This window comes from Pygoscelis adeliae, unplaced genomic scaffold (assembly GCF_000699105.1).
Source record: "Pygoscelis adeliae isolate BGI_AS28 unplaced genomic scaffold, ASM69910v1 Scaffold38, whole genome shotgun sequence".
NCBI lineage: Eukaryota > Metazoa > Chordata > Aves > Sphenisciformes > Spheniscidae > Pygoscelis > Pygoscelis adeliae.
Window position 1 is genome coordinate 6,314,892 of NW_008825614.1, and position 15,522 is coordinate 6,330,413.

The window sequence follows — 15,522 nt, forward strand, 5'->3', positions numbered from 1 at the left end:
ATTTACAGTATTATATGGCTAATACATGACAAAACCTTAGAAGGTGCTGGCCTGCATACTGTAGGCAAGTCCCAAGCTCTCTGTCTGCTTCATTCTGAGAGCTTCCTTCTTACAGTTTTAACTCCATAATCTATCCAAAAGATGTGACCTATACATCACTGCAGTCAGTGGGAGTCTCATCATTTATTTAAAAGGGCACAGAAATCTAGGGAAAAAGAATGAATCTTTACCAGTTCCGACTAGTGATAACAGATACGATAATTCTGATATTAAGTAGAATAAATGAAATGGTATTTTGATACTGTGCATTTTCTCTTTTCATTAGCTTTAAGCCCTAGATGGGATGAAACTTTCTCTTTTACTGTCCAAGTTCCAGAACTGGCATTGATACGCTTCTGTGTGGAGGATGAGATATCTCTGGTTACAAATGAATTCCTTGGTCAATACACTTTACCGCTGCTGAGCCTGAGTAAAGGTAATATTTTTATGTGAGCCACCTATAACAGCTCAAAAAAAATCTACAACATTCCAGGCTTTTATCATTACTGTAGTATTGATAGAGTACAGCATTATGTTTATTTCCTAGAAGAGAATTGTATAACTATAGGTAAAAATTGCACTCGTTGGTTTTTTAAGTTGTTGTAGTCTCTGAATGCAAATCCACGGTGCAGAAATCAAAAGAATATTAATGACAGTTAATTTTTTCTACTGCAGTATTCTATTCTCGATAAAAACTGCTCAGATGGTATTTTAACTCATTATAATAGGAAACAGGAAAAGAGATTAGTCAGAACTACTAACCGGCAACAGATTTGTGCACTTTCTGCTCAGTCAGGCTCAAAATCCAATACAAGCCAAATCAAAACAAAACCCAAAAAACCTCAGGTAACCTATCTGCAACTTTTTAGAGTGGAGAATGAAGAATATAAATTAAGCAAAATATTTATGGTATTTTTCTTGGCAGTATTTCTTTTATTGCACCAGTATAGCTTCTGGAATCTTACATGATTAATAGGCTGCACATAAAGAGCAGACACAGAAGTCAGTAGGCCAAGGAGAAAGGCTTATGTAAAATGGCTGTTTACTATATTGAATTTCCAAAGCTATTTCTGACAAAACAAACAACCAACTTTTATTAGTGAATGAAGATGTGAAGGCAAAACGTTGGAGCTGGCAATGGGCACTGTGCCTTTTTTATTAAGCTTAACAGGATTTTTAACAGCTTTTTCTTTCCAGGTTCTGAAGTCATAAAGCTGTTTGTGATTCTAAGTTGAGGCTGAGAAGTTACACAAGAACAAAGACATTCCTCTTAAAGCACACTTGCTTTTCTCCAACATAATTTTTTACACTGATTACCTTTTACTTTCCTTTTATTTGTATACTTCAGGATAAAGAAAAAAAACCCCTGCCAAATCACGATGCCTGAGACAAATTTAAATAGCAGACATTAAAGCTTAAATATGCTTGTAAAATCATCAATTTAGGCTTTTTTTTTTTTTAATAATTTTTCAGTGTGTCTCTAATGTGTCTGTATGATTCATTTTGGTCACAAGTGGGGGATTCATATTTTGGAAAAGTAAGAGCATGCAGACTCTACAGGAAGGATTTTGAGTGGAGTAATTCAAAGAGCTAGGAAATGAGTGTAGGTACAAAACCTATAAATACTGCCAAACAAATTGCCCCAACCCCCACTTAACACAGTGTTAAAAAAAAAGTAAGATGCTATCAAGATGCCCAGAGGCATAAATAAAATTCTTCTAAGAGATGAACTGACAGATAATTTCAAAATTCATTGCAATGCTTAACATTGAGACTTCTGGATTTGAGGTCTGGAACCATGGTTTTTCTTTAGGTACCTAAGCTCCCTAAATAGTGAAAGGGGGAAATAGTATGTCTTACAGAGGGAGTCACAACAGTCTAGAGTTCTTAGGCAAGAACTGTGTAAACCATGCTAAAGAGTGAGTTAGGATTTAAATCTTACTCTTCACAGCTCCAATTGTTTTAATCTGCACTACAGGACTGTCCCTCCTTCCCTAGGATTCATATCCCTGAGATGTCCCCTGAGGGCAAGTTGCTTCCAAAAGCTGAGCAGTGCTTACATCTTTTTTTTTTTTTTTTTTTTTTTTTGACAGGCAGTGGGACAAAGTTGTGCCATTGCCACCCTCCCCTGCATTTTCTCGTGAAAGGATTCAAATGTATATCATCACTGCCTTCCTTTCCCCAGCAGCAGCTTCCCAACTCAGCTGTAGATTACACTGGGGAAGAATGCTCGCTGTCCACCTGTGGCAGTATTTGATTAAGTAGGTATACTCAGAGAGGCTGAAGGTGAGAATAATTCTCTAGCTGGGTGGTTAAAGGCAAGAGGAGGAGGGTCCTGGGTTACAGTCCCTGTCCCAATGAGTCTGCCGTGTAGAATGCTAATACAGGACAGGGATTCAATTATTACTGCTATTATCACTGGATTAATGAATAGTTAATTATTTCATACAAATTGGAACAATTTCAATAAAAAAGAAGTTTTACTTCTCTCAGGACACTTTGTAGACTATTCTGTAGGTAGGGGCTAGAACGCAGCCTTTAGAAAAGAGTCTTAGTCCTTGATGTGTATCTATGGATAGGAAATAAACCAAGCCTTCCACATACTGTGTACATGCTCTAAAAGTTGATCTCAAATGCATACTGCCTGGACTCAGCTTTAATATCTGCTGCCCAGAAGCTGAACCTTAGATGCCAGGTGAACTTTCATGTCGTATAAAAGAATTAAGAAAATCCAAACACAAATAAATTAGGGTCCCAGAGACTACACACGCATCCAGACACACCTAAAGAAGGATTTTGAAAACTGCAGTTCTGAACATAGATATTTATCCATAACAGATGCTTACTTAAATAACTGCAGTTATATATACATAGATAAAACACAGAACTTCTTTTTTTTTTTAATCAAAAGTGACATAGTTTATTCTTGTGAAATAATGGACATTTACAGTCATACAAAGCAATACAGGTTTGGGGTTTTGGAGAGGGGATTGTTTTGTTTTTTGAGCAGGTAAGTTAATTAAGTTTGAAGTTGAGAACTATAGCTTCTCCAAATGCTTCAACAACCAGATGAAGATGTAGTTTCTGAGGCATGCCTTATCTCTGATACTGGGAATCACTCATATGTAAAAAGAAATCCTTAACAGACTTAAGATGTGATGGTAGAAGATCTTACGCTACACTTTTTTTCTGCCTCAGCTGGACAGTGCATTACTGCTGCAACACCGTTCTTCTCTATGGCACTATCACTGTTGATTCACAAGTTATTTGATTTGCTATCAGAACAATGCGTGCAGCACATAACATCTTTGGATGTTAAAATGTATGTTTCCCCCATGTTTAAATATCACTGGGCTAAAAGTCTTCAGTTTGAAAAAACACCACATCCTGAAAGACACTGGAGTTTTTCACTCTGTGTCCAAAAATACCAGAATTGAAATACTGTATTCGTAGAAGACAAAACCAGTAACAATGGGATTTGGGTTCTGTATCATTTCAGTTTATTTTAAAGAGTTATTTAGACAATCATCAATTATGCCTTATTTGCATAGTAGATCATAAAAACCCTCCATCATAATCTTTTCGTTTGTCATTAATACACTAATAAATTGTCGCTTTATTTACAGGTTACCGTAACGTTCCCCTGTTGTCCAAAGATGGCGGCAATCTCAAACCTGCATCACTGTTTGTTCATGTCTGGTACTATTAATGACGCTCTGCAGTAGCAGTTGTTCTGGAGGATCACACCCTGCTCAATAAAGCAACATTACTAGGCTTGCAACAACTCAGTGGTCTGATTTCCAGAGTGGCACGTTCTCAATGATTTTATTAAGCTAACGGGACGTCCTGTGTGAGTAAATGGTATCCTGAATAAGTAATGGCTACTGACGTTGGCCCTACCATTATTTAGAACTAATTCATAAAGACTGAACTTTTTTGGACATTTTTTAAATTCAGTTAATAATTTCATTTGCAGCTAACTTCAAAATTATGATTAATTACTGAGTGAGAATAATAGTCTAATATTTATGATATGAGACTGCAAAATTATGAGCATGTTACATTGACATTTTTATTTGTATTGAACAAAATTTCTTACCGTTGTATCTTTCCAAGGGAACAGGAAAAATTACACATACAATGTACCCTTTAAATTTATAATAACAGCAGCTTCTGATTGGGCTATGTCTCTTTAATGTCCACTGTAATTTTGCTACCTGGAAAAATAGTTTTGAGAAAAAAAAAAACAAACCAGCTCTTAAAATGATAAAAACTCAGATGCTAATATCGGTATCTTTTCTTAGCTTAGTCTTGAACCTCCTGCTGCTAAAGAAAGACAAATAATTCACGGACTGATTTGTAAAGGGCTACGTTCATCATAGCAGCAGGGAGCTCTGGATACATCTTACTGCGAACGCAGGAAACAGGAAGCACATTGCTTTGGGGTGGACTAGAAGAATTTTAGAAAAGGCAAGGGTTGGTTGTGTGATTCAAGATCTCTGAGGACCACTTCTTGCCTGACATAGCTATCAGTGTAGATCTTGCCCATAAGGCACAGTTTTCCCATCTACAAAACTGAAATATTGTTGAGCTGCCACAAGACTACATCTACCCAGTTAACTGCAGATTTGTTACTCAAACATGGCTTCTTTTTTTTTTAAAGAGGATGTTATATTGATAGTTTTTTTTCTTTAATACCAAACAGTATTGCTTATGTTTGCAGACAGTTCTGATAATATTATATTTTAATGCTCTTTTTATTTAATGCCATTTTAATACTATTTTATCTAATGTTGCTCTAAGATGGAAAATCAGGGCATGCGGTAAACAATGATTAGAAAATGTCACAGGAAATAACACGATTAGAAAATTGCATTATAGTTATAATAAGGAAACCAAGACAGTAGAGTAAGAAGAATCTAAAATCAATATTGAACTGTAAGGTCAGGTAATTTGATAACATTGTAAGCTGGCCTCAATGTGTTTTCTGTGCTTGAGTGACAAGTCACTTGATTCTTTACCCAGGAGAGCCCATAGTACAAAATGTTAGACTTACTGATCTTTGTAGTGATCATAACTGTATGCTAGCCAATATCCCCTTCATGTGGTAAATATTTTATAGCTTTTTTCAGCTCTGAAGAATACTAATAATATTAATATTCAAGCAGAGTTCCCCCCACCTCCCCTTACTGAGGAGGAGTTTAATTTCCCCAGGCAATCTGGTGTATCTATTCTCAGATAAAAACTGACCAAGTGACATAGTCAATTTGTTTGATGCTGAGAAAAACTCCAGCTTATTTACTTTCCTAAATAACACTCCTAGTCCCACTTCAGGAACTTTATACAACATTACCTTCTGAAGACTGATTTGTGAGTGTCCTTTGGGAGAACGCGGTAATTATCTTCAGCTTCTGGCACTATTATCCCTCTGTTGACCACTTTTCCACTTGGTAGGACAAATGTCAGACCTACTCAGTATATGGTAACTTAAAATTTTACAGCAGAACAGATCACAAATCAACATGTCTCCTGTGCCTCAAAAATGTGCCCTTGGCCCCGGAAAGGTATATATACATGGTCAGCTATGTGTGTGTGAGAGGCTGGCAATAACGGACAGTTCATTATGGCTGCTCGCATGCTAAAGTTTAAAGATGTGCTTAAATGCTTCCTCAATTTAGGCAAAAATGCTTTGAAGAACAGAGCCCATAATTAGCCTCAGTGAACACAAAAGAACCACTTGCATTCATTGTTTAATACGTATGTACACATTTTATAGCCCTGAGGTCAATGCATGTATTGACTTGATTCCCTTATGCAGCATAAGAATGCAATGCAGTAAGACTAGTGAACAAAGATTTCTTATAGCATGATCTTAAATAAATATCATGCTGAAAGATCACATTCGGTATGTTTTATTTATTCGTGAATATTAGCTTCTCCCTCCTCCTTTCTTCTCACAAATGACCAGTTATATCTGCTTCTTGGATGTCAGAATAAAAGAAACAATGACATATCTTATTGACAAATTAATATCCTGGATTGAATGTTACATTATATCAAAAGTTAAAAGCGCACCAACATATACTGCACAAAATGTGTAAAGTGCAAAGCTTTTATGTTCTTTTAAAAAAAAAAAAAACCACGTATTGATTGTATAAGATTTAACATTAAATTTGCTAGACATCTGAAATGTATTGCCACCCAGGGAACCATCCCGTGGTTCTCTGGTGAAATCATCATATGCAGTGGGGTCATAGCAGATGCTAATAAATTACACCATTATCAGCATTGTTTCAACACAGTCAGTGGAATTAATGGGCAAAGAATTAGGCCCCACACTTCGATGTGTACAGAATTTGGTATTTTTACGGTACTATTTAATATGAACAAAACAAAAATCTTTGTTGCTTTCATAAGAACTTCCTGCATGCTGCTACAAGTTCTTAGCATCTGATTTCTTAAACTCACACTGACAGGAATCAGTTGCAGGAAGATGGTAGCAATTTTAAGACAATAGCCTTATGATTAGAAACGTTAAGGTATGTGATCAGCAGATGCCTGCATATTCTCAAGGGCAACTGAGACAAAATGTACCGTGGGAAATGGGATAAAGAAACATTAGTGGATAAATAATTGCATTATCTCAGACAACATTTAAATTACACTGTTTCCCAGTGGATACCACTTTTCTTCATTTAACTGGACACTGCTCAGTTGAATGTTAACAGCTCCCACAAATGTTCCTTTGCTTTTCACAACAAGCTTCAGTATACGGCCTTTGAGCTCTGTGACTTCGTCGTACACAACCTGAAATAATATACAGTGAAACAAGAAAAAAACATATGAATATGTGAAACTATTTGACAGGCAAAACACTTACTTCAGTACAGCATTCAAGATGATGATTACAACTTTGTAATAATTGCATTAAACTGCACTCCAGAATTATAAACTACTAACCGTGAGCCAAATTCACTCAACTTAGTGAATTTACCTCAGAAATATATTTGACCTTATGTAGTTTATATAAAAGAGATTCTGCCAGCTTAGGCTTGTGAAATCTGATTACCAAGCATTTGTAAATAAATTTGAAACCTATGGTGCGCAATGCTTGAGAAAAAAATAGGTATACGTAATTTTCCTGGTGAAAATTGAAACTCTAACCTAAGCAGAGTTTTGAACTCAAATGTGAAGAAAGACCAGATCCTCCATGAAGTTCACCAGGGAATAATATAGTTGGTTTCCTGGAGGAGAGATTCAGCTGGAGGGTACTCATCATGGATAGGAGCATGAAAACATACGATAGGTAATTCTGTAAAAGTGTAGATTATTTTAATTTTTAAATATGTTTCCATAGCAGATGCTTTGATAAATGGTATTGCTCTTCTGCAAAAATCAGAAAAAATCAGGAAAACGGTTTTGATGTCAATTTTTTTTAACCTATGTATATTGTGTTTGTTACATGTTGCTTAGTAGTGCCTTACAGCAACTTTATGTTGCATTGCTATGTCGCATAAAGGTGTGTCACATCAATGCACAGTACCTCGGAATTTTTTCTGTACTGTCCTTGTGATTAAATCTTGTGCTACAGACCAGAATTAAAAAAGATCAAGCCAAAGCAAAACCAAATTTTCTTCTAACCAAGGCTTCCATAAAATCTCGTAACTGTTCTGGATCCAATAAACCCACATCATAAAAGAGAGAATAATTTTCCTTTGAAAATTGTCTGTGTAAATTTTACTATTTCAATACAAACAACTTTATGCATGATTCTGGATGCTAACTGTATCCAAATGTGCTCATTATAAAAATACTTGCATTTTTTAATGGAATCATCAAATATTAAACCTGACAGAAAGCTCAGCCAACTCAGTAGAAGTTGTAGATGCGGATCATCTCTGAGATTGGACCCAATTTGGCAAGTGGAACTTACTAAATTTGGATGGTTCTGTTACTCAAGAAGTGCTGTTAATACTTCTCAAATTCAATGAGACAGCTTGCTTAGCATCCCTTTAGAAAACTACTAAGGCCTATAGTTTTTAAAATATCCTTGAAATTACCTTAATACTATGAGAACACACTGAGGTTGATTATGAAATGTTAATGGTGTATTTTCTGAACTTTAAAAAAACAATCCGGAGTGACAGGCTAACAAGAATGAGCCGCATTCAGAACAGATTCCTATGTTTCGGTCTCTGCATTAATCAAAAACTGCTGAGTGAACTGCATGTGGGTTGATAAAATGTGAAAGAATGCTCTCAGCTAGTTTCAGGCCTGAAAGGTAAGCTTTGTTAAGAGAAGTGCATTTAATCTAAAATTTGTATGGCTGGAAATGTTTTCGCTATTTTAGTCGCAATGGGAAATGCTTTAAATTTTAATCTCTCTGTGCAGTTTAAAAAGCAAACGCAGTGACATACTGTCACTTCAGGAGAATGGGCAAGTGAAACCGCCTAAAAGGAGTTTGCCATGCAACCCGCTTGGATTTACTGTGCAACCTGAATGCAGTCTATACATACGGCACTGCCGAGGAGAAGAAAAGTCAGACCGAGCCCCTTCTAGCTTGGATCTCTGTGGGCTGGACTGCTGAGTCCTCTCTGTACCTCCAATTTTAAGAAGCAGAAATAGCCATGGGAGACGGAAGGGATAGCGTTTATAAAGGCTCAGCCCCAGCAATGTTCCTCACGCTGAGTGGCAACAGAAAGGTGGTTCTGAACTTCATGGGTGGACCCAGGAGGCACAAAATTGTTGGTTGTCCCAGACACCCTAGCTGGCCTCGACTGCCCCTGTGGGACCACAGAGTGATTTTGTCTGCACTGCAAGCTGCAGGGGTTGTTGCAGCGAGCACCAAACAGACACGACATCAGGCTACTCTGGCAGCAAGCACCAACAGACAGGACATCAAGCTCTCTGGTGTAGGGGGATAGTCGGTCTTGTGGGGATGAACGCCGCTGCCACAGGTTGTGGGGGAAAGAAAAACTGTTCCCCTCACTCTTTTTAACTGGCTTTTACTAGAAAGGTCTTACCGGGGAGCAACATTTCCTTTTCCAGTTAGAAACCTTTGGAAATCATAGTTTGGAACAGCTGTCATGAAAGTTGTGCCTGGTGCTTTTTGGTTTTCATGTTTACTGTGGCTATGTCACCAAGTATGTGTGTGAATTAAAATTCCAGCTTCTCTGTCCTCCAATGGCATCTCCCCACCAAAATCAAAGCGAAATGATGAAGAAAACCCAAAAAGCAAGGACAGGTACAGTAAGCGATAATATAATTTAGCATAAATCTATTATTTGATTACTGAAGTGATACTAATGTGCCTTGTTTCTTTGCCAACATATTAAAGATATCATCTTCAGCTGTTGCTTTAAATCACTAAGAAGTGTACATGTAAGCTGTAAGAGCTAAGAAATCTTCAGTACGGTGGATCACAACAGGCGTGAACTGGGGGAAGGAACAACTTTCAATCTTTGGACAAAAAGAGGCTTTAAGCTTTGAGCAATGACAGACCTTAAGAGTGCAGGGTGGGTGGTTTTCAAATGATCCCAATAAACTGTTTCTAAAATGGTGTTGCAAATTCAGCTGGAGCAAGGTATATATCGTCAGGATGTAGGGACAGAAGACAGGTCTGGAGATAGCTGAATTAGTATGTGGATAAAACAAACTCATAATCAGAACAGTTAAATCCTGAAATGATTATGTAGTAAGAACATTTGCCTCCCATTTATACAGCTAGATCAAATGGAGGTGACTTATACGTGGCCATGCAGCAAATCAGTGGGACAGTTAGGGCTGGAATTCCTGGCTCCAAAAAGAGAAGCTCTGTTGACCTACAGGAGTCTAATGACATTTTAATCGCAAATGTGGGACAGTTGCTTCTCCTTAGGTAGCCATGGCACAGTTCCTAGATTTGCTCTTAATTGTCCAAATTAGCTTCAACGCACGGTGCTGGAGGGAGTGGCTGTGGCTCCTGGTGCAGCTCCCCTCCTCCCCCTCCATCAGGCTTGCTTGCCCTATTCTGGTTGTTGCAGGCCAGCGTCCCCTCTGCTCCGAGGGCAACTGCAATAACACTAACAGACTGATATGGCCCAGGTATATTTGCTCACATTTGGCCGCACCCCAAGGGCAGGATGGAGAGAGTTGCCTCTCGTTCTGGCTTCATTATGGAAATGCACGCTCTGCTTTGTCTTGGAGGGTTGCTCATTTCGTGGGTGCGCATACATGCAGGCACTCAAGAGACAAACTGAGGACAACTGAGACCTTGAAGGGCCAATGCTACACATATGAGCAGGACCCCACTGCACTTGGTTCTGGTCATTGCAACTTTTCTTGGCAAGAGTTTAAACTTAAATAATTCAGATTTATTTTCAATTTTTTTACCTTCTTAGTTTTCACTAAACTACTCTGGAACCTCCCAAGTAAGTCTTATTTATTCCTCACAGCGGTCTATAAGCAAGTATGTTATTCTTTTTCTCTTTACGTTGTATTCCATTTCTCTGTGTTATTTCTCCTCTTCTTCTCAACCATCATTTTTTAATGCAATGTTATACCAGTGTGAATGCAACAAACTCCAAAATCCAAATAAAGGAATAAGAGAAAAAAGGAGTGCTTTTAAAAGCAACTCCAAAACATTTGGCATAGTTCATTCTATTGTCAGCCCTCCTGGACTTTCACATCTTTACTCTCACACACGAGTAAAAATCAAAAATAAAATGCACTTTTGCAGGGCTGATAATTTGCTGTAGGCAGTCATAAGCAGTAAGAGTATAAAACTAAAACCAAAAATACCCAAGAGGAGCACGTTTCAGAATTTTCTCAGTCTTGAACACGGAGAGAAATTAATATACAGCTTCCTTCCAGCCATTTGGCTTTAATAAAACTTACGAACTCATAAAAAAGGCTAGTATATTTCTGTATACAGTGTTTTGGACAGTAACTAACTTAAAAGACTGCTGACTTATATTTTTAGTAGTTTTTCTTCCCTGAGGCGGCTTCTGCCTCAGTCTACCAGCCTTGGATAGAAAATGCATACAGAATGATATCACATATGGAAGAACAGAGCTGCTAACAGCACAAGCATCGGGTCTGAAATGTCCAAGTTCAATGGAACCATATGTCCCCACTGCGATTAGCAGTTCCTGGTGAAAAAGATTGAGCATCTGTGAAGAAGGCTGTAAGTTTTGAGTAAAGGATATTAAAGTTTTCATGGAATTTCTCTTAACAGCAGTGGAATGCTCCTTAACCACAATTAAATCTCCTCCCAGCGACTACTGTCTGACTGCAGACAGAATTTTGGATTTTCTTGCATTCAACTTGATCTAATAATGATTAGAAAGATAATTGTCTTCCATTGTTGCTGGCTGGTTCTTGTCTGTAGTCCATTTTGGATATTTTACAATGAATGTTATTATATAATCATATTATATTTTTTTGTTTGAAATATCCTTCAAATATAAAGGAATTTCTTTAGACAGGTCAATTAGACTCATTCCACTGTCTCTTTGATTGCCAAAAAAAGGAAGGAACGTACAAAAAAATAAAGCCCAGTTCCCTGTTATTCCACTGCAGAACCATAGGGAGGGAAATGTCTCAGCTGTTAGCAGCAATACTACTCGAGGAGCCTACTTACAGAAGCGCTGGAAGTCATCAGTCTAAGTAGGTAACTTTTGTAATCAAATAGATGTGGGAAAAGAATAATATTGAAACTCCAGGACTGGGAAACTAGAAGATAATGACTCTTAGTCTCAGCTGACTAACTTAAGCTTTATCATATCTTATCTATGAAACAGGGTGGAGTGGTAATATTTTCCATGCCTTCTACTTTAAAGCCTGCTCAAAGTGAATTTGTAAATTGCTTTGAGATCTTTAAGAGATTTGTTATATGTAATAATTATAATCTCCAATCCCACCTACTGTTTGAATCTCACCTGCCCTTACAAAAGAATATAGTTTATGCCACTTCCCATTCTGTCGTAAATGTTTCTCCATACAAATGTTTCTTTTCACCCCAGAGGTGCGAGCACTTCAGTGGTATGTGAAATAATTATATATGGCTGTGAACTGCTAGCATTTTGACATAAAAAGAACTGGGCTATTTATTATGGTGTTATCATTTAGGACAGTGACAACCAATTTGGTTGTTTATTTTCAAATGTGAATGTGAATAACAGCATCGTTCAATTAGTACTTTTCATGTTGTTGTACAAATCTGCATTCAAAACAGCCTAGGTTTTGGTGCAATGATGCTTGGTCTCATTTGGCTAACATGTAACTGTGGTTATGGTATAAGACAGAGCAGTGTGAATAATCCAACTGCTTTCCTGGGGAGAGAGACATAAAGAGACTGTTTCACTTCTGAGAGATGCAAAGCAGAAGATTGTCCCCATTTGTTGTTCAGCTTATGATACATTCCTTCTTTTTGATTGTACTCATGGTAACAGCTCTAAATGCTATATTGTTATTTTATTTCAAGAGTGGGCAAAGAAAATGAAACAAGTAAGAAATGGTGGAAGAAAGTGAATGTTACTCACAATTTCATTGTAAGTAGGGTCAGAGCTTTTTGGAGCTGTTCTTGTTTTCCTTCGACTGACCTCATAGGGATCTGGCAGAAGATAAAATTCAGCCTGTGCACTTGGGGCAGAGCCATCTGGGAGGTGCTGGAAAACAAAACGGTCATAAATACGAATGCCCATGTTCTAGCAACGAAAACAAATAAAAAGTACCAAATGAAATCCGGACTTTAAGCAGACACAGAAACATGCTACATTCTCAGTATTCTCTTGGCTAAATTGGAGTGCTAGTGCAGTAAACAACAGGAATTCTTTGAATTCAGCTTAATATTGAATCAGGAAAATATAAATTAAATAATGCAAGAACAAGGTAAAATTGCCTATCTTTAATATTTTACATTCTGATGGAAAAACCCTTAAGCCTCAAGCTACTTTAACTCAGCTTAATCTGATACAAAGTCTAGTCCTTCCATTTTCCAGAGCAATGCGTAGAAACTGGATTCTAGCCAGTAAGCTCCTATTGATTTTAACCCCTAAGTAGCAGTGCTGATGCTGGGGAGAACTGATTGTTTCTAAGGGTGTTTCATAAAGCGTATCACTATAGAGGAGCCAGGACCGTTTCCTGCAGCAATATGGGCAGAACAGGATTCTTACAGTAACACTTTCGGATCTCTCCCACCACACAACTGCAAACGCTCCTTAATTTTCCAGTTCAGATTACTCAATGATATTCCAGATAGTCCATCTTATGGTAGCTACTCGAGGTCAGAGCCAACCTGTTAATCAGGCTCAGTCATAAGCTAATGCTGGTGGGTGGAAAGTTTTTTGATTACTTCTGAACAGCTGTAAGGTTACTCCTAAAGCAACATTACAGTTACTCAGAAAACGCATTGGTAGTATGAGAGGCTTTAAAAGAACACACAAGAAACATAATCATGAAAAACTCTGGAACAGGTATCTTGCCAGCGTATGTGCTGTATTAGTGCTTAGCTTATAATTAAGCAGAAACCTTTGTGTTGGTAACACAGTATACAATCAGAAAGCACAAAATGGGGCATATCAAAATATCAGTAATTTTAATTGTATTATCAGCATTTTCAAGCTCACCTGACAGTTTATAGGCAATCCAGTGACAGGATGCAAATGAAAATGCAGGCAAAAAGAAGAGATCTTAAAATGTTTGAAACCAATGAACCCAGAGCATTACACAGGCAGCTGCATTTATATTTCCCATTGTAATTTTACCTAGCTCAGAATAAAGTCGTTTCTCAGATTTTGATTATTCACAGTATGTGTCTAGAAATATGGGGCTTTCTACAGGCATTATCAACAACCTATCCTTGTGATAAGAGAAACTGCTGGTGTCCTAGCAATAAATAACTTCTCTAGTGGGAAGAAAAACAGTGCTTGTGTGTGTAAGCAACCAGTTCTTGCACAACAAAGCTCTGGTTTTTTGTTATCTGAAACGATCCTTCAAGGCAAATGATGTGGTCAACTGCAAAGCTTATTATTGTTATTGTTAACACTATACAGTATTGAAGGATGCAATACTCAAATCATTACATACTGTCAGCACTATGTCAACGTTTAATGTTACTATTGCTAAGCTCCCCAAAGTACATCTGATTTAAAATATACATGGGATTTAAATAGATGGGATTCAACGGCCAAAATAAGAATGCCATTAAATGGCTGTGAAACTAACAGGTATTTTCCTAGGACAGAGTACCATATTGTTAATGCAGGATTTATGATTTACACTGTCCATTTGAAAGCCCATCTCTATTGATCTAGGACTATACTAAAACTTCAGTCAAGGATTACAAACAACAATAAAATTAACAATCTCTTATAAATCAGGAAGGAGAAAGAAATGTAGCCTTAAATACCAGTCCAAGCAACCAGGATCCTAACTGTAATCAAGCTCTTCCCTCTCAAGGAATAGATAAGCATCACTGTAACTTGAAGGTCAACAGCTTTTAGTTGTTTCAGACAAAGGGAATATGGTTAAAAAAAAAAAAAGAGGGGTCATTCTTGAAGAAGGCCTTATCAGCTCAACTGCTGAGGCCCAACACAATGGTCTTCACTATCTCAAGCATGGAAATACCGTACAGGGAGAGTCCTGTAAAATGTCAGGCTTTATAAATCATCCCAGCAGTGTATTGCCTAACCAGGGACCACGTCAGAGCTAATTTTAAAAGTTGAGGTCAGCAGCAGCTGCAAAGGGCTGAGGAGCCCAGGTGGTAGGTAATGGGCTACAAAGGTAGCAGAGGTGACGGCTACATCTGTGCAGCTCTGCTCCCCTTCGAGCTGCCGAGGAAGGACAGGGTGTAGCCACAAGTGCTGTGCCCCACTGCACACCTCAGGACAGCAAAGGCACAGATCATGGCAGCGTCGCTTGCATTTGAAACAGGCTCAGTCTGACAGTCACCTGCCAGGGAAAGAATCCAAGCTGATTGCCGTGTGATTGTTTAACAGGACTGGGGTATCCACAAGCACATGCGATGAATCGAAAAAAAGTCAGATAAATTGTCACTATGCCTTTCAATTGCTCCTTGTACCCTGCTAGCAACGCTGGCACATTATCTAGCCTTCAGCCAACTAACCTTCCTCTATCAGCCGACTCCTCCCAAAAGCTAAGGAAGGCACTTTGCAGTAGTGCTGTGGCCATATGAAACACGGGCAGAAAACTACTTCCTCGCTAACCCTTTGAATGTAGCTAAATACATGTTGAAAGAGGTGAGTGGGAGGAGAGGGTCAAGAGAGAAAATCAAAGAAGAGAATATTTTAGCGATTCAGAGAAGAAAACTCAGGGCAGAGCAGCTGCTCTGGGATCTTTCAGAACTAAAACAAAGCCACTTTTCATGAATAGTAGCAATCAGCAGCCAGACTGTTAGAGGTAATTTAAACTGCAGCCACCTGAATTCCAACTAGAGATCTTAGTTCTGGTTGTTGGGTGTTGGTTTTTTTGCCGCGCCCCCCC

At 38.1% G+C, this 15,522-nt stretch overlaps 2 protein-coding genes across 2 annotated transcripts in view; one reads left to right on the plus strand and one right to left on the minus strand.

Annotated features, from left to right (window-relative positions):
* Positions 1-3,794, plus strand: part of PLCZ1 (phospholipase C, zeta 1) — a 56,088-nt gene extending 52,294 nt beyond the window's left edge. The window contains exons 12-13 of the mRNA XM_009332845.1: positions 326-475; positions 3,666-3,794. Coding sequence (XP_009331120.1) covers positions 326-475; positions 3,666-3,748 — 233 coding nt within the window. The 3' untranslated portion in view covers positions 3,749-3,794. The remainder of the gene's footprint in view (positions 1-325; positions 476-3,665) is intronic.
* A 2,899-nt stretch (positions 3,795-6,693) lies between these two features.
* Positions 6,694-15,522, minus strand: part of PIK3C2G (phosphatidylinositol-4-phosphate 3-kinase, catalytic subunit type 2 gamma) — a 215,084-nt gene continuing 206,255 nt past the window's right edge. The window contains exons 31-32 of the mRNA XM_009332846.1: positions 12,561-12,686; positions 6,694-6,846 (exon numbers count right to left, since the gene is read on the minus strand). Of these exons, the coding sequence (XP_009331121.1) occupies positions 6,694-6,846; positions 12,561-12,686 (279 nt within the window). The remainder of the gene's footprint in view (positions 6,847-12,560; positions 12,687-15,522) is intronic.